This window comes from Crotalus tigris, unplaced genomic scaffold (assembly GCF_016545835.1).
Source record: "Crotalus tigris isolate CLP2741 ecotype Arizona unplaced genomic scaffold, ASM1654583v1 scf7180000017800.2534000, whole genome shotgun sequence".
Lineage (NCBI taxonomy): Eukaryota > Metazoa > Chordata > Lepidosauria > Squamata > Viperidae > Crotalus > Crotalus tigris.
In genome coordinates this window covers 2,177,946-2,202,607 of record NW_024096645.1, presented here as the reverse complement: position 1 = coordinate 2,202,607, position 24,662 = coordinate 2,177,946, and the positions used below count along the sequence as shown (strand labels likewise).

Here is a 24,662-nt window from a genome sequence, read left to right as displayed (position 1 = left end):
GTAGGAATGTCCATTCATAATCACCTTTTGCACAAATCCTCTTGGAAATCCAGGGTTTCTAGTTCAAAGTTTTCTAGCTGTTTTTTGTGACAGCACAACAATGGGGAATTGGTCACCAAAAAAGGTTAAAATGTGTTACTTTTTATGGTTCTGCCTATGCTTTTTAAATAAGTTTCAAATCTAACTTCAAATAGCACTCAGGGAAAGAAAAGAATGTAGCTCAGTTTGCTTCTCCTACAGATTTCTCAAACAGTGTTCTAGAAAACAAGAGGAACAGCACACATATTTTAAAAACTGTACTTCTCTAAAATATATTATTCAGATCTACAAATAAAAAATATATATAATGATAAGGACATTAGAGAAAAGTGTGCTGCAAACTTCACATATTGCTAAAAATCCTTCTTTACATGCAAAAACATTCCTTTCAGAAGTTCATACAATGGTAGCATTGAACAGTAAGATTTCCCTGAAATGGGTCACCTGGAGCATTATGATCCAGGTCTCTGCAAAGGAAGAGGCTCTATGGATACAAATGACTCCACCATCACCTCTGGCCATAGTTTTGCTCACTAGAGACAAAACACAAACCCAGGTCCTAGGGTGAGTGGTAATATCTGACCTAAGCCCATAAATAATTACAGTACTTTTATTTCTTATTTATTAACATTTTATACCAACCAATAACCTAAGCTTTCTGCAGGTATACAGTGGGAGAAAATAATTTAGATAAGAAAGGAGAATAAATGGTAAGGAAAGGTGTTGGCATTTTAGTATCTAAAAATTAAATGTCCTTTGCATTAATGAATAATGACTGTATTTGACAATATTGTCAAATGATCGAATTATTATATGGGGATGTGTAATAGCTGTGAATCATAGAAACATCTTGAGATTTTCTTTTTGCACAATCTAACTATAATAAAGAGGCACTCCTTAAAGAGGGTCTAGCTCCCCACTTAAAACATTGCTTACGCTCTTAAATCAAACCTTAAAATGGTGCCTTTTCCAAAATCAATAGGAAGACCTGAGGTTAGGAGACAAATCAGTTACTGCCATAAGCTGTTTAAGCCTCACAAAGAAACCTTTCAGTATACTATTTGACAATCCGATTTAGCTTGCTCAGATATAGGCGTGTGCATGCATACACAGTATTTAATAATTCCATGTTATATGCCAGCACATTTTTTAAAAGAAAAATATGAATCTTGTTTCATCACATAGTCCTTAACTTTGACTTTCAGTTAAAGCATCTCTTTAAGCCAAAATTATTTCAGTGTGGTTTTGGCTCTTTTCAACGATAAAAAGCCACATAATTTTCTAGTATGCTTTTATTTTCTACTTAGATATCAAGTGATCTCAGTGTTCACCATCTGAAAAATTATATTAAAGATGTTAGATAAATCTAGGAATAACATTTATTATTTTTGTATAGTTTTAAAGAGTGTTTATTAATGATGCTTTGTATGATAAGAAAGATTTTTTGAGCAATAACTCAACCTGTTCATTCAAACAGTTATTTCAGTTCACCAAATACCTTTTTAATAGCTATCTTTAGTCTTAAAGGGCACTTTCAGATGAAATAAAGAAAGAATAACAGAATGAACTCTTTCAAGAGAAGAAGCCTTTTGCATTTCTTTGTTCCTCCAAACTCTATGGAAATATGTCTGAGTGGGTTAGGAAAAATTTGCAAAAGTCCAGCCCCATTTTCCTAGTAAGAACAGGGAGCACTAAAACCATTCAGCATTCAAAGATATATGTTTATACGACTGCATTTTGAGAAATAGTTTGACAGAGACAGCTTAAATACAATATTATTGCCATTAATTTGACAGGGAAAAAAGGCCGTTGACCATCGATCATTGCACTACCCATTCTTAATTAATCCCAGATGTACAAATAATCATTGCCAACTGCACATAACTGTCTTTAAAGAGTCAACTATTTTGTTACCATATTCCCAACACATTCTTTAGTGTAAACCATTTAGGATTGTCTTGCATTAATTTATTTATCTTCCATCACAGACCAGGACATGAAAAGCCAGAAAAGGGGAGGTGGGGACCCTTAAGCTCATTTATGAAAGTTTATGTTTTTCAATAAAATGTATTAGTTGGAAATGTGGCTACCAGGCTGCTGATCATTTGCCACCATAAATTATCATGGTTTGTCTCCTACAGAGTATTATGTAGGCATTATATGCCTGCTTAGCTAATTAAGCTTAGATACATGCTATTAGTCAATGTTGCTACTCAGAATTCCATTCAACCTATGATTCTACCCAGACTGTTAGTCTGCCATCACAATCCTTTTTGGGGTTTTTTGTTGTTTTATTGTCATGTTTTTCGAGTTTCAAATAATTTGTAAACTGCCCAGAATCAATTAGAGTCAGGTGACATATAAATTTAATATGATAATGATGATGATGTGATGATGATGATGACAACGACAATGATGATTCTTTGTGTAATTATGAAGTGATAGAAGATAGCATGACTCTTCTTAGGGCAAGAAAAATAAAGTACATAGTGTAAGAAATACTTCATGGATACTGCAGAACTTTATACTTATAAGCATATTTGTGTGTGAGATCCTTGGTGCTCTCCAACCTTGCAATGGGTTGCACTGATGATGTTACCTACTTTGGTAATGAAACATCTGCAAGAAAAGAACCAAGTTCAGAGAGCATGAAGGACCCCACAGTTCAACCCTGAGCTACAAATATTCTCTTCTATTGATATTTGTGTGTTATTAATAAAAGCCACTTTCTGATGGCTAAGTGAATTCATATGAGTGTGTATCAATGGATGATTAGTTTATTTTTCCTAACTGATTTCAGTAAAGGTCAATTTAAGAGTCCCTCTTGTGGGTTTTCCGAAGATTTTAAGTAAATATGCAATATTGAATCTGTGCTCCTCAGTGTAATTAAAGAAAAAATACATACATTTCTTCTTAATTCAATCTGCAATGAAACTATATGATAAAAGTAATCAAAGGCTGGCAGCTCTGGCAGTATTTCCCAGTTAGTCTATGTAATTCAGAAGAAAACAGAAGTTTTGAAGCAAAATTTTGGATAATTTTCAAGCAAGATGTAAGGCACCAAAATAGGTGCACTTACAAAAGTCACCTGAGCATCATCTTACCAGTGTGGTTTTTTTCAGGTGCTTTTGTTGTTATATAAATCATCAGATTTTTTAAAAAGCATCAATACTGCTGCTGTCCATTTGTGTTTCCTTTTCCTTTGGGATCTGATTTACCCGATACCTGGAAGGAAGGCCACTCCTGATTTTCTTTCTAGTGGTCAGATCATAACAATGCAGAGAAGAATAAGAAGCCACAGAAAGAATGAACAGTAGCAGGGTATGGAATTCTGAAGATTGACAGCTGCTGGGTTATGGGACTTAGAATAGGCTGAAAATGCTGATTCCCTAATGTAGGCTTTTTATTAAATTTCATTCACTCGTGTCTGATTTTGGGAGATTGCATGACAAATCCATGCAGTTTTCTTGGCAAAGTTTTGCAGAAGTACTTTGCCATTGCCTCCTTCCTAGGGCTGAGAGAAAGTGACTGACTCAAGGTCATCCAGCTGGTTTTGGGACTAAGGCAGAGCTAGAACTGATAGTCTCAAGGTTTCTAGCCTGATGCTTTAACCACTATACTAAACTGACTCTCTAATGTAGGTTTTCCATAACAGGAAATGTTATTTTTAAAATATTCCTTCTTTTAAAAGGCACAAAGGAAATGACATATGCATTTAATTGACACAAGACAGCAATTAATATGAGAGTCTATTATAAAAGTAAGACTGTTCAGTGTTTTCCTTTTTTCTTTTATTTCCTATAGTTTATATTTATTTATGGGAATTAAATAACATTTAGCTCTTTTCTTATATTTCTTTGCTCATTACTTTAGATTTCTCAACATTTAATAGCATCACAAACGTTCCCTTAAACTATTTCTGCTTGTTGTTAAACTGATATAGCACACCATGGGTTGCCTAAACTCTTGCACTATTTCAAGTGGATGAATTGCCTAATTTCTGGATTGTTTAAACCAGACATTAATTCAACTGAACTCTTTTGTGTAGAACATTACCTATTATCTTCCAATAACTACAACAGTGTTGAGAGAAACTCTAGTTAATATACAGCTCCTGTGAATCACAAAACAGCCCCTCAGAAAGAATCTGCTGGAATGTCTCTGAGTGAACAATTGCAATAAGAATACCTCTGCCAACTTGGCCTCTGGGAATAAACAACACTGCTTTGTCTTTAAATCAGAAGTGACTGAGTGCTTCAGTAGCACTTAATGCTTGCTCAATTGAGGCAGAGGTTGCTGCTCTGCTTTTGTTTGCTCCTAATCAGGAGGCAAATCTATGGAGAAACACAGAGAAGTGTATAACTCTTGTGAGACAGATGATTTTTATCTTCATGCACGCTAGAATTGTAAATATGAAGTGCACCTCTTAGTCTAAGGTGGGAAAGTATGTTTCAGCAGGCAACAACTGTTAGTACTTCAAGCTGTCAATCACTTGTAAGCAATTTATTTTTCCAAGAGGAAAGAACTAGTCAGCTAAAAGTCAGATAGAAATCAGAGAGCATGGGAATCAGCTGGGGAATGGCCAGTGTTATACTCCAGAATGGGAGTTAAACTCCAATTCTACCTGAAGTGCTATAAATAATGGTATAAATAATGATGTGAACTTTTTATATAAAAGGAATGTGGTAGAACAAGTTCCTTCATTTTTAAGTAACTTTAACTTACTGGAGGAATATGAATGTAAGACCAAAACAGACAAAAAGAGAGATTGCTTAATTCTTCCCATCTTTTTCAAATGATACCCAGTCTCTTTCTCCCCTTTTAAGATCTTATTGCCAGTTTGAGCCTATTCAGTGGGAAATAGATTTTTTAAAAAAACTGCCTAGGGAAAATCATTTTTAAAAGAAGGTGGGCCTTTTAGGAGAGATTTATAAAGAGAAAAGGTTCTCTTGTCGTTTCTTTTGTCAAAATACTATTAGAGAATGTATCTGTTTCTTTAATATTTATTTATTAGAGTTTTATCCTACCTTCATTACTCTATAGATAACTCAAGGCAGCTAACATAATACTCCTTCCTCCTCCTATTTTCCCCAGTGAATTGAGCTGAGAGTGACTGGGCGACCAAAATCACCCAGTTCAAAGTCACAAATCCCTAAGTCACCATCCCAAGATTGTTTTCAAATGTTGCCTTGAAATGTAATATCCAGATTCTGCTGTATAATTCTACCTATACTCCCAGCAGGATATGCTTGGGAAACTGGAATGGAGGTCTAAATACAATACTATCCAGACATCATTGTTAGGTGTTCACCAGTACAAGCATGAACAAGGCTGTGACTCACCAAAGCCTTGGACAAATACTTCTAGATATGAGAGCTAAACTAGGCAGGAAACAAAAAACCTGAGAATGGATTGGTCCATTATAATAATAATGTGCAAGCATCAAACACTCCTCCAGCCAAAAAATAAATAACCCATTACAATATATAGACAGAAGAAAGCATTATAGGATTTGAACATGGATCTGCTTTATACATGACTCAAATTTGGTAGCTACTAGTTATGGTTTACTAATATCTTTTCCAATATATGTAGTAAAACTTACAAATAATTGTATTTTTATTTGTCAGCCTTCTACTTCAAATATTGGGACAGCTGGTCAGCTATCAGTTTAGGAATTAAGGGTTTATTCTTAATTCTCTACCAGCAATCACAGTAGACCATTGATAGTTTCTGAGGAGCAGAAAACATGATATAGAATTTATAGCAGTCTTTTAAATCCAGCCTGCTTTTTTCCCATGTCTCCCTCTCCAGAGAGGTCAGCCTTCCTTTTTTCATGTCCCCAAGTCTCATCTGTTGAAGGTTGTTGCAAGTTTGCATATTCTGCATTCCTGCTCTCCTGTCCAGACAATCCCTCTTGCTGTGCTCAGATTCTTCTGCAGCTGGCAGAGCCCTGCCAGTTATATCTAATGAGCAGTAACTTGTTCTTGTAAGAAGATGGAAGGATGAAGAGGTCACTCATACTAGATAGCTATAGTTGTTAACCACCTGGGATGCATTACACTGAAATCCTGGTATACATTTTAATACATAAAAAGGATGAATAAATAAGAATTAAATTGAATGCTACTGATAAGATATGAAAAAACTACAGTCTTGAAACAGCAGCTTGACAAATCACACTGTGCCAAAAAATTGTATTTTTGTTCTGAATTGTTTTTTCATAATTTGGACCAGAAAGTTACTTCACTTTCAATGGGAATTTTTATTAAAACTGTTATTAAATCAGGCAATACATGTGTCAAAATTTTGGAACAGGTCTTCTGAGGACTTAACAAAGGATTGCTTTGTTTCATAACAAAGGCCTCTTGTGGAAAATTATTATTAATATTTCTTAAGCAATAGTATAGTAGCCATGGTTGTGCAGTGATTAAAGTACAATATTGCAGGCAAACTCTGCCCACAGCCTGGAGTTCGATGCTGACAGAGTTCATGGTTGACTCAGCTTTCCATCCTTCCAAAGTCAGTAAAATGAGGAGCCAGACTCTCGGGCAATATGTACCGTATATTCCGGCGTATTAGGCGACCCGGCGTATAAGACGACCCCCGAGTTCGACGCCGGGTCGCAAGACGATTGACGCCGAGTCGCATATAAGACGACTTTCTAGGCATGCGACTCGGCGTCGATCATCTTATACGCCGGAAATGACGTCATTTCCGGCGTATAAGATGACTTTCTAGGCATGCGACTCGGCGTCGATCATCTTATACGCCGGAAATAACGTCATTTCTGGCGTATAAGATGATCGACACCTAGTCGCATGCCTAGAAAGTCATCTTATACGCCGGAAATAAACGTAGTTTATAACGTTATTTCCGGCGTATAAGATGACTTTCTAGGCATGCGACTCGGTGTCGATCATCTTATACACCGGAAATGACGTCATTTCCGGCGTATAAGATGATCGATACCGAGTCGCATGCCTAGAACGTCATCTTATACGCCGGAAATAATAAATAAATAAATAAATGTTATGACTCGGCGTATAAGACGACCCCCGAGTTCGGAGGCTGTTTCCTCGTTCTCAAAAGTCGTCTTATACGCCGGAATATACGGTAAATAATGCTTCTACATTATAAACTGCCCAGAGTGTGCTGTAAAAGTCTATGAGGTGATATATAAGCTTAAATGATGTTGATTTTGCTGTTGCTATTGCTATTAAGATTGTAGAAAGTCATTTCTATTTAATAGGTAAATTTACTGAACATAGAAAGAAAAAAATCAGGATTCTCAAGCAAACTATTCAACATTAAGAGGCTGATTAGCATGTCCCTATCCTAAGAACCCTAAGTGGTTTATAGACATAATAAAAAAATCCTCATCCTAATCTATGTTATATTACAGGTAGCTCTCAGGTTATGACGGCAATTGAGACCTGATATTAGATCAGGACAATGGTGAAAATATTTTTCTTGTTCTGGTTTCTTTTATAGTGCCAATCACTCAGACTTACTTGTACTTGGGGTATTAAATCTATGAAAAAAAAAATCACATATAGAATTACCAATTTAAACTAATATTAGTAATTTTAGAACAAGGGAATGCAAGAGAATTGTGTCTAATTACATTGTGAATTTTGATAAGACAAATTTTGATAGGATTTTTCCAAATGACACGTTCCTATTTATGGTATTGTTGCAAATAATTATGCCTAATATCTGATAAAGAGGCTTTTTCCTCTCTTCAATTTATATAAATGACAGTGATTAGAAAACAGATCTTGTCTGTGGTAGCATCCAAGTTCTAGGACCAAAATTCATCTGAGTGCCTTTTTTGAACTTTCTACCAGCTAATGAAACTCACTCCATTCTGAGCGGTGACTACTTTTATCTGTATTGCCTCCACTGCATTCTATTGAAGCTGTATTTTTATTGTGGCATTTTCACTGGTATAAGATCCAATGGTGGGCATAACACCCGGCCATATCTTTTGCTTTAAATACAACAAATAAAGCTCAACATTCAGCTGGTCTCCCTCAGAAGTCTATAAGCAGGGCATGTAATCCATGAAAAAGCCTTCCTCTTCTGTTTGCTGGCTGCACCTGGTATTCAAAGTATGCCGTCTTTGGATTCCATTTAATAACAAACTGTCCATCATAAAATCTTTTAAAGCTATGCTATTTGTGCTAGTAACATTCTTGAGTTTATCATGTTGTATATGAATGGTTTCTTTTTGGTTTTGAATGAGAAACAATTTAGTTAATTCCACTGGTGGCTGAGCTCTAGCATTATGAGCAAGGAAAAGGGAACACATGGCTGAAGACTTCTTTAAGCTGTATATTCAACAATATTTAAACATGTATAATTCTTATCAAGTCTTCTCTCAACTGCTTTGCTCGATTCTTGCCTTCCCCATTGCAGCCCCTTGTCCAATGGAATATCCAGTCCTTGGGGATCCAACAAGCCCCCATACTTTTAATCTAGAGAGTATTAAGACCTAGCTCTTCCCCCAGGCCCTGGGATAGGGTGAGGTTATAGTAGAATATGTGGCTACGATACCAAGTTTTTCTGCTTTTCTTTGGTTTTATTGCTTTGGATTAGTTTTATATATATGGTTTTACTGCTTGGGTATCCAGAGGTTGGTTATAAGATGGGTGGAAATAGAAATATTTTAAATAAATAAATAAAACTTTTTATTAAAGAGAAGATATTGAATACCATTTGAAGGTTCCCGTTTTATTTTTTTAATCTGAATGAGTCAAAATACTATATTTTATATAGTTTAGAGAGTATGACTCCCTACCTGATAAACAGAAGTGACAAATTTGCAGAGGAAGTTTTGTTGTTATGTGACAATCTGTTTCAGGTAGCATGTACACAACTTTTCTTCAGTAGCATAAATATCCAGCAAGAAACTAAAAAGAAGATATAATTTGTTCTAGCTTAGTACTGTAAAATCAGCCAACAAAACTCTGCGTACATGCATGGTTATCTGCCATATATACACACCCTTTCTTTGGAACCCAGCCCAAACCTATTACAGTGGTTTGTTTAAATAAACTCAATATTCACAGCAAGCTAGCTATTTATTTTACTTTTCAAGCATATTAGCAATCTTATCCAAAGTCAGTAACAACCTTCACTAATGCCAAATACTAAGAAACTGTAAAATATTTAGAAAACAAAGTCAGAGATTTTTAAATGTACTAGAAGCAGCAGCTTTACTTATCCCTCATATGAAGCACATTCTTTTCTTTCAAAATTTCTGAAGGTTATCTTCTATCAGTTTTAAAGATCTCTAACAGCAACAGTGCTAAGAAAGATCCCTGAGATTTGAAAGGGGAAAATGTGCTAGATGCCACCATGATCTTATTCAACCATGCTATTCAGAAAAGTAAACTGAGGTGACAATGTTTAGCCTCCACCCAATTTCTACAAAGCCTCAACACATACTCTGTATTTTATAAGAATTAAGTAGATGCATAGAACATATGGGAGTGTTGTGCACATTGTGTGAAAGTTTCTATATTGATATTCTATACTGTATCCAGGCTGTAAAATTATAAAAAGCATGTGATTATGTCTGTGGAAAAAGAAAGAAAGAAAGAAAGGAAGGAAGGAAGGAAGGAAGGAAGGAAGGAAGGAAGGAAGGAAGGAAGGAAGGAAGGAAGGAAGGAAGGAAGGAAGGAAGGAAATGTCTGTAGATACTCAGGCAAAGTAAATCAAGAGAGGAAGTGAACATACGCTTTTCCTGAACAGTATTACTACAATCTGTACATGATTGATTGGGATGATGGGGATAAATTTAAATGTTCTCGCACAAAGCAGATTCCATTCACACAAATGTGAAATATCGCAAAAAAAAGCCTAAAATAAACTCCACTTAACTTATATGTCCCTTGTCTTCAAAGGAGCAATATAATGAAATATTCAACTGTATTGTGCAATTGAAAATTTATAATCTAAAAAAATTAGAATGGGGAGATAAACCAAAATTCTTGTTGTGTTTATCTGTTTTTCTGTTTGCCCCCTCAAGTTAGCCCAAATAGTGCATTACACCAAACATTTTTGAATCAAGATATATAAAATCCACTAACCTAAAGAATCTGTCAAAAACTGGGACCCATTACTCCTGTGGAATTGAAATTTCCACAAAGTTCAAATTAGTTTTGTTCACAAAATTGCAGCTGGTGCAGTGTATCCACATTCACTGTAGATTATGATTTCTTGCATTTTCCCAAGCAAAGTCAGTGGGAAAGCTAGCAAGAAGTCAGTAGTCACTTGGAGGTTTTTTGCTTGTCTGTAACTCTGTTTAGATAAATAAATATTAACTTATTATTGAAGTTGGTTTACCACTACCATTATTTTTCTATGTATGATATATATTTTTAGATGATAGACTCTGTAAACTGCTTAAAGAAGGCTGTAGAGCACCATGAAGTGGTATATAAGTCTAAGTGTTATTGCTATTGCTATGATTATGGACCATCCAATATTGGGGTTAAAAAAAATCCGCTTAAATTTTAATGTTCATTCTGGTAACATCAAACTCATCTTTTCCACAAAGGATGACCCAACTGGTTGTCTCATTAGGTATAAGATCATGGAATCCCAAGTTCAACTCCATCTTCAATCATGGATACTCAATGGTTGATTTTTTTTTTCTCTCAGGTCAACCTACATCACTGGCTTGTACTGCCTGCTTTTGCTGTCAAAATTCTAACAGACACATCTTGACAGCATTTAATATCGATGGCCTGTGCAGCCACACAGCACCCTCTTCCTATACATTGGACAGAATAGCCCTTTGCTTCTGCCACCTGTTATAAATTTCTTTTTTAAAAATAAAATAGAGCATTTAGTATATTAAAATACATAACTAGAAGGCCAAAACTTTTAATTTTATAGTTTTCTTAGCACTGATGTTTGCACAGTTTTGGTTAAAGCCAACCATCAAACTTCAAGATACACATTGCTTAAGCAGCAGAAAATGCCAGATTCAAATTTCGAATCCTAGATTGTATCTAGGATTCAGTCAGGATTACCAAGGATAAATTCTATACATTTGTTGTATTGCATGTTTCCTTTGAAAGCTAATGGATTACCAGCATATTACGCTTTGCTGGAAAAACAACTAAATCTATACATGGCGACTAATTTAAGAAAGAAAGCAGATATCCTATATTTCCATGGGGAGAAGAACATAGTAGGGATCCCATTTTTTCTTGCTAAGGCATCTGAAAACCATTCATAATTCTTACAGTTGAACAGAATTAGGTCAGAGAAAGATATATTTATCTCTAGACTAGTGTCTATATATTATGTTTTCCAATCTGTACCTTAGCCCAAAGTGACAAAGTCACAGATTGTACTTATCAGGAGTTTGCATGATGTCACTTGTAAAAATACCCTGTGGTGAAATACATTGGCCATGTGCAAATGCCTCTCAGAATCAGAATCACTTATCAAAACAGGTGGAAATACTTTAAATTGCCTGCTTTGTCTGTTTTTAATCAGTCTGTAAAGACATTGTGCCATTTGAAATATCCAGAGACAGAGAGCAAATAAATAAATAAATAAATGAAAGATTAGAATTAATGTTGATGCTTTAAAAATGGAAGGGAAAAAAATGAATTTAGTCCAGACCTATTCATGTAACTCTAGACATTTATACTCTGGAATTTTTACTTTATAATTTACAATTTTGTAGGCATGGTAAAAATAAGATAATACCACCTTTGTATCTAAAGTACGTTTAGCGCTGTCTGCTTAAAACACTCTCTTTTATTGCAGCTTCAACTCTTAGTCTAATATCATACATGGTACAACTTTTCAATAGACAGTATGCTTCATTGCTTTATAAAAAAACTTTACTATGAAATTCTCTGTCATTGTTTTCAGCTACATTTATTAAAATACTGCATTTATTAAAGTACTGATTAATATATTGTAATTTCATTTAATAATTTAAAGGCAGCATTTATCATATAAAATTTAAATAGAAATATTTAAATTTAAATTTCAAAAAGGGCTGATGAAGAATGAATAATTATTTATTTTGGAGGGTAAAAAAACAAGTCAAACATATGCACAGAATTTCAGTGGAAATGTTTATATGACAGTTTGTGGCTTATGTAGACTAAATTAACTCATTGCAGGGGGCATTTAATTTGCCTTGTTTCTGTTAATGATTAATTAAATTATATTTTAAAATACAGTAGCTCTTGTCGCAATTGGTAGCTAGATTACTTTGTTCCAATAATTAACTTTTGTAAACTAAACAAGTTCAGCAAGACCCCAAATTGGAACAGAAGAGATTGTTTTATTTTCTTCTATTGTTTAAACTAACATTTCTCAAACTTTTCAAGACTATAGAACACAAACTATTTTTAACAATAAAAAAGCTATGTTAAAAATAATACAAGGCTTACAAAAATATTTAATAACTATTTTAGCTTGTATTTAAGACACTGCCTATAAATCTTAATGGGATATATGAGTATATATTTGAAAACAACAATATCTGAAGTCAGATTTGTAACCCAGGATGTTTTAGACTCGGGATAACATTCAGCTACACATTTGGTCTTGGTTATAAAGAGCTAAAAATCCACAATCACGCACAAAGGCTTTGTGTGTGGTGGTGAAGTTTTGAAAGAAAAAACGGGTGTTTGAAGAAAGAAGTAAACTGACTTCCGGTTCTGGAACGTGGCAACGCTGGTCGTGCCTGGAGACTTGTCTCCACGCCATCCGAAGTTTCCTTCGCCATAGACCCCTAGGGGGTTGAAAGTCGCCCTGGAGGAGCGACCACTGAGGAGGAGACTTGCTGGTAGATAGGGGAGGGTAGCAGTTTCCCCCGTGTCTCCAGCTATCTCCTTAGGGCCGACAGAGCAAAGATCGGCCTGCAAGATGGCTGATCACCCTGCTGCACCAATCGAAAGTCATATTGTCATCTAAGTATTATAGACCCACCGCGGATGATCCGGGTGAGACCCCTTTTGTTCCTCTCTTCACCCCATGCTGTTTTTGCCTGTAAAAGCTTGTCCTTGGAATTACTTCCCCGTCTGGAGAAAGCAGCTTTTGTAATTGTGGGAACAAAGGGGTTTTATAAAAGGACAGGGAAAAAAAATATTCATTTAAAGACTATACTTTATCTCTATCTACACTGAGGTACAGAAAAAAATGTTCTTTGTTTTTTTGTTTGTTTTTCCACTCTTTCTTTAAGAAATAGAAAAAAAAGGAAAAAAATGGCGTTTGAAACAGACTTTTCAGCTTACTGAGGACATCTACTGGTCAAAAGTTAATATTGTAATTGTTGACTATTTGGAGATGATTTTGGCCTTCAAACTATTTTTCAAGAGACAAGATGATTTGAGCCAGCTGTAAGATTTGTAGGGGTGGATACTCTTCAACTGTAGTCTCCACACAAAAAAAGAAAAAAAGGGGGAAAAAAGGATTGCTTTTCAACTATTGTTAAAATGGAGAAGCCTCAATCACATTTAAACTGTAAACTTATACTGGAAAAGATCTATGAGGCCAAAGAAGAAATATGCACTACAATAAAAGAGTTTACTATAGAATTAAGAGCCAGAATCTCTTCTGTAAACCCCAAAATTGACTCTCATATTACACCTGACTACTCTACAAAACAGATTATACAAGAAGAGGATTTAACTGAGAATAAAGAGAAATTTATCTTGCCTTATAAACAGTCTACTTATGGCTTTGAGGACCAGGAAAAGCAAAGATTGAGTTTTGAACTTTTGAAGCAACGAGGATTTATGAATAAGAGAAACAGAGGGCCAATGCAGAGGCCAAGATGGTTTTCATCGAATCAAAGGACACTACAAGCAACAAAAAGAGACTTATCAGCTGGAAGGGAAGCTCTGCTATGGAAACCTGCCTGGCATAAGAGGAAGGTTAGAATAAGATTGAAAAATGAAATTTAAAATTTCATGCATTGTACTAAAGGCAATCTAGAACTATAGACTGATTTAAGGATTAAGATTATGAGTTAGAAGTAAAGAGATGTTTTAGACTTGGATTGAATTAATAATTAATTGAATGTTAATCAAATAAGATGACTTGTTTGTTTCATAATATGGATGTTATTAGCTGCGATAACTAATTGGATGAAATTTGTATTCAGCTTAATGGATTGATATGAATTAAGGTTTGATACTATTCTGTCAGCTTAAAGAGATTAATTGATGGATTAGATATGTATAGGATAGATAGATAGACATGTACATTTAGATATATATAGGATAGATAAATATTTTTGCTTAAAAATGAGGTATTTTCTATATAATGGATTAAAGATAATCTAGAATATTAAGAATGTATTTTTAGAATGATACATTTATTTGTATGAAAATTATTATGTAATGGAATGAAGAAAATTGAGATGTTTTAGATTTGGATTGAATTATTAATTAATCGAGTTAATTTAATAAGCTGATGTGTTTGCTGGATGACATGGATGTTATTAGTTATGATAATTAATTGGATGAAATTTGAATTCTGTCTAATGGATTGAAATGATTTAAGGTCTGATATTATTCTGTCAGCTTAAAGTGATTAATTGATGGATTAGATAGGCATAGGATAGATTAATATTTTATTTTAAATAGGGGAGATTAGTGGAAGAAGAAATAAATAAAATTCATGATAAAATTAAGGAACCAGAATATATATGGAAGGGATACCTGAATTGATAAGGTTTTTATTTAAAGCTAACTTGATTACGGTATTCTAAATTTATAAAGCTTTAAAACAGGTCCAGGTGGAATAAATTTAAGCTAGAACTGGATATTTTAAATATACTATGCTATTTGAGGGAAAAAGAGAGGGAATACCTGATGTATTGATTGTACTATATATGTTTTGTTCTAGGTTGTTTGATTACCCCAGCACCACAGTGTGTTCTGAGTACTTTGTTGTAAGAATTAAAAAAAAAAACAATAAAATGTGTTTCAAAAAAAAAAAAGAAAGAAAGAAGTAAACTGAAGGAGGAGTTAACATCTGCTGATTTTGGATATGGTGTCACACCATAAACTTTGTTGCTATCAGCACAATGCATGCAGAAAAGGAGTAGGGTGCAAAGGCAGCTGCTTTCCTTGTTTTGACCTCCCCACCGCTTTGCAGACACCATCGACCCTGACTGTGGATATTAAAGTATTGATGGGCAAATGCTCTGGCTTCTGCAGTCAGAATTTAAGAATCATTAGCCAGGCAACAAAATTCACTTGATATATGGGAGGGGGGGGGGAATTCTTCAAATATGGATAGACAGGAAGCTAGATAGTTTAAAAATATACAAGTATGTGCTAAATATACAGTATATTGACCATAGCCACTTGTCTCTTGCCCCTCGAGATACAGAAATGTTTCTCAATAGCAAATGTGGTCTTCAAGTAAAAATTTTATGGCATCTAGCTTATACAAGAAAGGGAAATAACATTAAAAAACATACACTTAAGTCCTTTTATTTTACTATTTCACTGAACTTATTTTAAACAATTATTTGAATAGCAGACGCATAACCTATGCAAGCCTCAGAAAAGCCAGGTTAATTCCAAAATTACTATTCATTCTAGTAATAAATAATCATTGTATTGTTGCAACCATGTGGGGTGGGGTAGGGTTTTTAATGATTTTATTAGGTAATGGATTTTTTAAATGTGGTAAGTCAGCCGGAGTCACTTATGTATAAGTTGGATAGCAATATAAATTTGTTAAATAAATAAAATAAACAAATAATAAATAAAATAAATAATAAATAAAATAAATAATAAATAAAATAAATAATAAATAAAATAAATAAAGCCTTTGCTCAGTATGTTACCAAACTCATTGCAAATGATGACTATATAAACTTTACCAATCTTGATTTGAAACAAAAGTTTTCATTGTGTCAAATATTAGAATAAACTCATTAAAAGAATGAAAAAGTACAGATTTGCCCTACCCATCAGATTTTAAGAATTAATTAAAATTTGCCATGGTAAGAATACGTAAGGTTTAAATCTTACAAATGCAAGCTACAATACAATGAACTGCTATGAATTAACTTTGGATGGATTAAACTCATTCTTGGAATGTTATTACTGAGTGCATGTTGTAAAGAAATAATGATCTTTCTATTTGCACTGTAGCTAAATAACTTCAATTTACTTTTGACCAGAATGAATAGAAAGAAAGGGACAACACTTCATTCTAAACATGGCATTCTAAACATAATTAGCTGAATTATGCGTATTTTACTATGCAGAATCTGGTTATTGACATAAAGGATAACTCTGTATTAAGGTTATTTAACTACTTAATTTATATGGTAATTAGCACAGTATATTCAAAGTAGAGTCTTCCAAACTCAAGATGCCACAGTAATAAAAATAGAAGTGTGTTATAATATTGCTGAAATGCTAACTAAAAATTTATTTATCTCTTCTTCCAACTATAAAAACACTAGTTCCTGTTAGGACTAGTGTGGAATTTTAATAGCAGTACATAGACAGCAATTATGTAACACATAGGCCAAACAACAGAGTTTCACATCATTTAATAAACCCTTGAGATTTCCTTAGTTCCAGTTCTCTCACTGGCTAGATTTTATGGTCTGCTGGCTCCATCTGACCTTCAGAATACCCGAGTACATCCATAACAAAAGCGGGAAAACATCACTAGAAACAAATGATATAGATTTGCATTTGATTTATTTGATGAACAAGATATAGTGAATATTTATGATATAATGAAAAGAATTTGCTCAGTGACTTAGTCTTTGTGAATAAATTTGCTTCAATCTATTATTCTTGCAAAGGCAACAGCTTTGAGACCTAAATACAGAGTGGAACGCCTACGAACAAGGGTTTCCACTTCAGTTCAATGAAGAGCAGCTTCTCTTTCCTTTCCACAACAGGAGTGTAGCCTTATAATAGATTAATCAAATTCCCTGTAATCTGATAACTTGTGTAAAAGTAAAACTATCAAATTACAGGAATTTGATTAATTATTATATTACTGCTTGCAGTCTCCAATAACAAAATGAACAGACTGAGCGTGGGGAGGGATCAAAGCTGGTGGTCTTAATATTCTTTCATGTATATATATTGTTTTCTTATTTAATTTACAGTCTCTCTCTCTCTCTCTCCCTCCCTCCCTCCCCCCCTCCTCCTCTTCCCTCCCTCTCTCTCTCTCTCTCTCTCTCTCTATCTATCTCTCTCTCTCTCTCTTGTTTTTAGGCAAAGCTATTATAGGCACATTTGTGAACAGGTCCCAAATACAATTGTTTAACTGAGCTTTCTTGTTTGCTTGCAGAGGTTTTATTACCAAACTAGGTAACATCTATAGAATGAGCTATGTCTGTTATTCCACTATGAGTAACTACTGCTGTTTTAAAAAAATAAATGGAATAATTTTGGCCCTAAATACTATCATTTAAAACAAGATTTGGATTTATTTTATCTTTGATTAGCTGTAAAATTCAATTTATTCTACCTGATTATAGAAAATAATGCTTACGTTTTGAACAAATCGGAATATCTTGTGGCTTGATTTTCTGGTTCCTTAATTTATGACTTCAGTGAATTAGCATTTAACCTTAGTTGCACTAAACCAGAGGTCTCCAACCCCCAGTCCATTTACCAGTACCGGGCCACAGCATGCCAGAAACTGGTCCACGCAAACAAGCAAAGCCCCATCTGCGGGATGCAGACACTACATGAAATAACGTCCCCCTCCAGTCCACGGAAAAACCTTTCTCCATGGAACCGGTCCCTGGTGCCCGAAAGGTTGGGGACTTCTGCACTAAACAATTTGTTCCTAACCAATAACAGAACCTCCTGTTGCATGTAAAAGGAGCAACAGAAAGAGAAAAGTTATTATAGCTACAGAAAATCTATATGCAAAATCTGACTGTAAAATAACTTCAAAAATGTGATTAAAATAATTTGTTGGCTAATAACTGTTTTCTGCTGCATATTCTTTATAAAAGAAAAAAAAACATGAGGGCCACTGCTGACCTTACATAACCTCACGGCACCATGGAATTTCTATGGACTAAGAAAATGAATCAAATTAAGTTAATTAATTTGGCTTCTGCTCTAAGAATATATCTGACAATATTTTCACAATATTTCTTTTTGTGCTACAGGATGGGACATCTTCCCACTGGCAGGAACTGTAAGGTGAAAGAACATAGAAAAAAGAATAACAGTCCCAGAGAAGAGGAAATGAATTGAGCTCAAAACAATCAAGAGTAGATTATGACTTGATAAGGATGTTGCTTTTCTTTCACTGATTTAAAGCATAATTGTTAAGTCCTTCGTTTAACGGTGAATGAAGATCACACATGGTTGAATCAACAGCTCTTTATTTCTCCTTCTGCTCACTCCAACAACAGCTGTGAGACTCGCAGTTCTCTGCTTTTGTGTCTGGATCCCCAGGCAAAACAGTTACAGTTAATAGCGCGCTTTCGCGCCTTGCGCATGCGCGCAAGGCTGGCGCTGCTCAGTCTGGTCCCAGGCAGCTTGCAGGCTCAGGACACAACAATAATTATTTAGGTTATGATGGTGGTTAAGTCCCTATTATTTTTGTGTTTTTTTTTCTTCTAGTCAGCTGTATTTTTTTTCATTAATAATGTCTATTTTAATTGTAAGCAACCCAGTCACTGTAGATTCGCAAGCGTCAAATTTGATATAATAATATCTATATTTTGTCCTCCTGTCTTTGGCCTTGAATCCTTCCATGTTTTCCCCGACCCCACCCCTTGCAGATGTCAATTTCTCTGCTCATAGAGTACAGTCAGCTTTTTAGCTTGCTATTGGACCCTCTGCAGTGTTATATAATGGTATAAACAACTATTAGCACTTATTTTTGTACATTCATTCTGCAATCCTAGCAACATATCACAGATTTGTATATTACAAAAATACTTTCTTAGTTGAGTTTTAATAATGAGTTCAAGTTAGCAAATGCAATGATTTACATGTGTATGTGCAAATGCTCTCATTTTATATTTGTGCCTTGATGTCTGCAGCAAATAAACAAGGTATAGAATTTGCATAATGAAATAATGCATGTTTCCCTTCTCTTGTCCTCCCGGCAGATGGTCCTTCAAAAAGGTCTTGCAAAAAGTAATTAAGTAAAATGAGTAATAAGGTAAAATAACTCAAAACTAAATGCAAAAAGCAATTGCAAAACTTGCAAAATGTATATAATGCTGGTATGTGCATATGAGGAAAGGAGACTGAAGAAGGCATGATCCTTAGTATCACAGATATCTCAAGCATCTCTCCATTTTCATCTACACTACATTGGTAAATCTGAATAAGGGTCATTGTTTTTCTACCATAATACAACTTTTTTCTTGCATATAAACTGTTCCACTACCTCACATATCTCCTTTGAAAATGAGGGTCAAAAGTACTAAAGGATTTTCAAAGTATAAAGAAATGCCAACCTAGCTCTAGGTTATGCAACAGTGCAGGTGGTTTATATGTTTATAATTTAATAAGTGAAGAATAGTTTCTACTTCCTTAATGTCTTATGGGCATTCTCTCAAGTCAAGAAAAAATGTCTGGTATGCAGTGAAGGAGTGGTAAGTACCTGCTAAGCAAATTCCAAGGAACAATGTTATACTAATCAGACCTTGAAACTGACCTGTGAACATTCATTGTATTTTAATGAATCAGTAGCCCAAAGCATTCCAAAGCATTGGTTATTGCAGACTAAGCCACCAATGTCCAGACTTGTATTCCATAAATAGCAAGGCTCAGTGACCGAGTGGGAAAAAGGGAGCAAAGGTCAAGAGCAAAAAGAAATTACAAGCTTGAATTAGTTTTGTTTGGAGGCTTGGCTACTCACTAAATTGACATTACAAAACCGATATAAGCTACTGTATTGCCATTCTAACAAGGAACTTTTTGACCATAAATTTTCATGAAACAGTACCTTGCTCTTTGTTTGCACAAGGGCAAATCCCATGTTATGAGATTAATTTATGTTAAAATGCAAGGTCAGCTTAGGTGGCAATCTACCTCTCAAATATAAAAAGTGAAAGTAAATGTAAATACAAAAAGTGAAAACAATGACAGGTAAACATTGATTCATTCAATCAATGTCTCTTATTTTCAGTTTGGCTTTTCTTACCCTACTTTAAATAAGATAAAGCTTTTTTTTTTCCCTACAAAAAATCTCACTGTTCTTTGTGTTAACTGAAGGCTCTTGCTGAATAAGAATGCTCCATGGGAATCATTAATACAGGAATGTAGCATCTTTTCAAGACATTTTTCAGTCTTTCTCCCCCTTCTACTCCCTTCAGTTTTTAAAGCTGGGACATACACAAGGAGATTATTGTTGTCTTTTTAGCCTCTGGTATTTCTATTGGATTATTGGTCTTCCAATATGAAGTAGAAGAAGCAGCACAGAAAAAATATTGACACTTCTGAAATGTGGTGTTAGAGAAGATTCCTGAGAATACCACGAACAGTCCAGAAACCAAACAAATGGATCACCAAAAAAAAATCAGTCCAGAGTTCAGAGGCGCAAATGACCAGGCTCAAATTATCCTATTTCAGGTACATTATGGAAAGACTCCACTTTCTGGAGAAGGCTCTAGTGCTGGGAAAAGTGGAAAGAAAGAGAAGAGAATGACCAGGAGCAGGATGGATGGATTCAATTATATGAGTGATGGGTACATTGGAAGACCTGACGGATCAGGTTAGGAGCAGATGATTGTGGAGAAAATCAATCTATGTGGTCACTAAAAGTTGACTCCAACCTGATGATGCATAAATCAATTTGATATAGTTTTAGCTGCATACAGTGTGAAGATAGGAAATGAAAAGAAAAGTTTTTTTAAATATCTTTAGAAAGCTGTTTTTAGTAATAGATTGTAATTGATCATACAATCTAATCTGTTTCATTTTACCTTGACATGTTATAGTTATAAATAAGCAGAATACATATTTATTTCTAATCTACTTAGATAATTTGTCTAATGTAAGATCACAGGAGTATTGCAACAAAACAATTACTGATTAATCTAATCAGTATATGCAATTTTCATTTATGCCTCGTATATAGTATTTTTAAAAATTATAAACTTTAGAAGACTTACAATTTCTTCTAGGTTTTTAAGCTGTTGGTTGATTTCTTTAAGTCTGTTTTGTTGATCACGTTCTTCTTTAGTGTCTCTTAAGATCTTTTCACCTGGAATTTTCAGCTTTCTATTTGCATAAGCCAAGGATTCCTTTACAAAGGAAAATAATAATAAAAAGTACTGAATTTTAAAAGGAAAAAGGAACAATCTCGACCAACCCCTTGTTACTGAAGCATGGTCACCATACATTAAATGCCTTCTACAGATTAGCCTGAGTTCCAGTTCAATTCTGTGTGCTCAGTAAAATTCATTTGTAAGTCTGGCATTAGCTAAAATTTGAGTTTCATTATAATATAATTATATATAGTGCTATAGAAAATGTAAAGTTGTCCCATTTCTGTTCCAAAATAAAAAGCAAAATTAGTCATGCCAGCAATGATAAAATAATTTAAACTGCTAATTAGAGTATGATCTTTTCTAAAATCCCAATTAAAGTATTAACTTTTCTTGGCAAAATTAGGAACCCGGTTTTCAAATCTATTTACACAGTGAACTTAACTGGGGCAAGGGGGATGGTATTAATTGTGTCATGTAAGCAATCTATTATAACAAATTACTCACAACAACCAACCCCCAAAAGCCAGACTTTATCCCCAAATGATCCCACAGTAGTATGGAGCTAAACTAACCCATTTTGCTAACAGTATCATGCAAAGTATATACTGAAAGGGTTACCTATACTTTCCTGCTTCCAAAAATAAGATCCTACCTACAGCAACTCTGTGAAATCAGCTTCTCAGTTTGTGTGTTTCAAACTATATCGATAGTGTAGTTGAACAGGTTCCCTACAAACATTACCCTATAAAGAAACAATAGCTACTCCTCATTTTAAAAGTATAAACTTTTGAATTAGAAAAATCAAGATTTTAATTAGAAAATCAATCTGTTAAATGTATTTTACAGAAAAAACATTAAGGTCCCTTGGTAAGTGGAAAATGGAAGACATCAGTCCAACAAAGCTGGAAGACCATTTTTAAAGTACAAGCTCAAATAAAAAATAAAATCCAGAAATGACAGCCAGAATTCTCCAATCTCTAGGAATAGTAATAGCCCACAAATCCATAGCCACACTTCGCCAGGAACTATCCAGAACCAAAGACAAGATACAGAAGGATGAAAGAAACAGTGTAATTTACAAAATCAACTGTAATTGCAACCAATCTTACATGGGACAAACATCACATAAATTAAAAAACCAGGATCCACGAACACCAGCTGACAGTCAAACACCACAATCTCAAATCCTTAATCTCTACCCACACCGACACCAAACAGCACCAGTTCGATTGGAGCAACACAAAAATCATCAAGCCATGCTACCACCTGCCCTGGCATGTCAGAAGCAATTGCATCAACAGACATATTGACCTCCAACCAGCCTATGAACCCTTCAGAATCCAGATCAACCACACAGCCAACCAGAGACAGCACCGACCCTCAACCAACCCATGGAAGCCCCCCCCAACCAGCACTTCATCTCCCAATGATCCTCACCTGATGTAACCATCACAAGACCTACCACAAGACTCTCACTTGACACACCCACGCCTGACCCATCACAAGACTTTGACCTGATGTGACCTCACTACCACAAGACCTACTGACCACATGACACCCTTATAAACAGAAGAACATTGACACTGACATCCCCTAAACTCCGCTGACGACTTTACCTAGCCAGGTAATGAAATGTTCAGAAACCAACCCAAAAGCTCAGAGAATGAACCTTCACCTTCAAAAAATAAAAGCTTAGCAGGTTTACTTAGAATTTCATTGGGGAGTTATTCTGTAATTCATGTTTCCCATAACATTTGTAAGAATTATTACATATGTGCATTCAGAATTACTGCAAGCTGTGAACTATGTATACATATGCATTAATCTCTTTACACTTCATTTGCCCTACATTTCAAAAAGTGTGTGAAATGAACTTATTTTTATCTGTTGATGATCCAGATTAGAAAACTGAACAAGAGACAAGAAGAATATTCTTCATCATTGGAATGAAAGTTTCAACAAAGTTCAGCTTTTTACTTTTTTTACATCTTCTCACTTTATGCTATGACATATTTTATATCTCAAGTCAGTATTTGGCAAATATGAATGATCAAAGTTGGAAGCTGGGTGGCTTTTCAAAATTTGCCAAAAAACCCCACAATTCAAATCTTAACTAAAACTGTACATTTATTACCTAAGGCATACTTTTCTTCCAATGTTGTGTAGTTTAAGCCAAATCACTGAATAGAATTTAAACTATTTAGAGTTGATGAACCACAGAAAAATTGTTAGTAGCATTTCTGGAACAGAGTCAACAGGTATGCCAGTGAAATCAATGTTTTTCCAACTGTCTAGGCTTACAATTATTAGCTTGTTGAAATAATGAATGGATTTACAGTACATATCATATGAAGCCATGATTTGTTGGACCTAGTTTTGTTAAATAAATCACAAACAGACGGATTCACCCAACATTACTCATTACTCATCTTATAAACAGGTTCCTCTGAAATCCGTAGGAGGTAAGGGGCAGGGGCAAATAACAAAAGCAGTGTTGTGCTTTCACAATGCAAGCTCTTTAAGCACAAAATGGTATTGAATATTAAGTTCACAGAACACTGTCTTCTGTATATTTCCTATATTCTGATGAGTAGTACATAGTATTACAGAAATATATAATGTTACATGTTAAATTGTTAATTAAAATCCTTTTCTTACAAAGCTTATGAACTTTTGAGATTGTAGAAAACCAGGGGGTCTTGGTCCATGGTTTGAAAATCTTGAACATAATGCTTCACCAAAAAAAGAAAAACATTACAAACACCTGAATTCTTTTAAGGCACAAATTGGAATATTCCCACATCCCCAAACTACTTGCTTCCACCTTTTGCTGATTTTGCTGGACTCCACCAATCCTAATTCTGTAAGTGACCTATACCCTTGGGTTTATTAGGAAAGATAGAGTATCAAGAAGAAATCTGTATTATTCTGGGCTTCTGGTATTTGGTATAATGGCACAGCAAAATAAAAGTGATCTAAGAAGATAAAGCAGCAAACATCGGTACTAGAAAGAGACATTTATCCATGAAATGGGAGGAAAAGAATCAAAATATTCACAGCAGCTGGGAAAAGATCTTTATTTTAACAAAAAAATCTGAAGGAGGAAAATTGAAGAAAAACAGGGAAGAATTATTATAAATGAAGTGCCTTGGGTGGATGGGTGGGGACTAAGAAAGATTATTGATGTCTGCTAAGTTATATTAGGAGTTTCTTTTAAGGGCCAGATGAAAATGGTTGGAGAGTACAAATCTCAGACTTCCCAGTCCCCAATCACATTTCCTTAATATAACTCTTTATGAGAAACATACTTCCCTGTCTGCTTGAATCTATTACAGAATGTATATCAATTAAAAAAGAGATTAAATGCCAATATTGTCAAAAGAATAATAATTTTTAAAAG

At 34.6% G+C, this 24,662-nt stretch overlaps 1 protein-coding gene across 3 annotated transcripts in view; it reads right to left on the bottom strand.

Annotated features, from left to right (window-relative positions):
* FSIP1 (fibrous sheath interacting protein 1) overlaps positions 1 to 24,662 on the bottom strand; it is a 51,992-nt gene that overhangs the window by 12,135 nt on the left and 15,195 nt on the right. For all 3 annotated transcript variants that reach the window (XM_039342664.1, XM_039342663.1, XM_039342665.1), the window contains exon 11: positions 21,164 to 21,295. In XM_039342664.1, the coding sequence (XP_039198598.1) occupies positions 21,164 to 21,295 (132 nt within the window). The remainder of the gene's footprint in view (positions 1 to 21,163; positions 21,296 to 24,662) is intronic.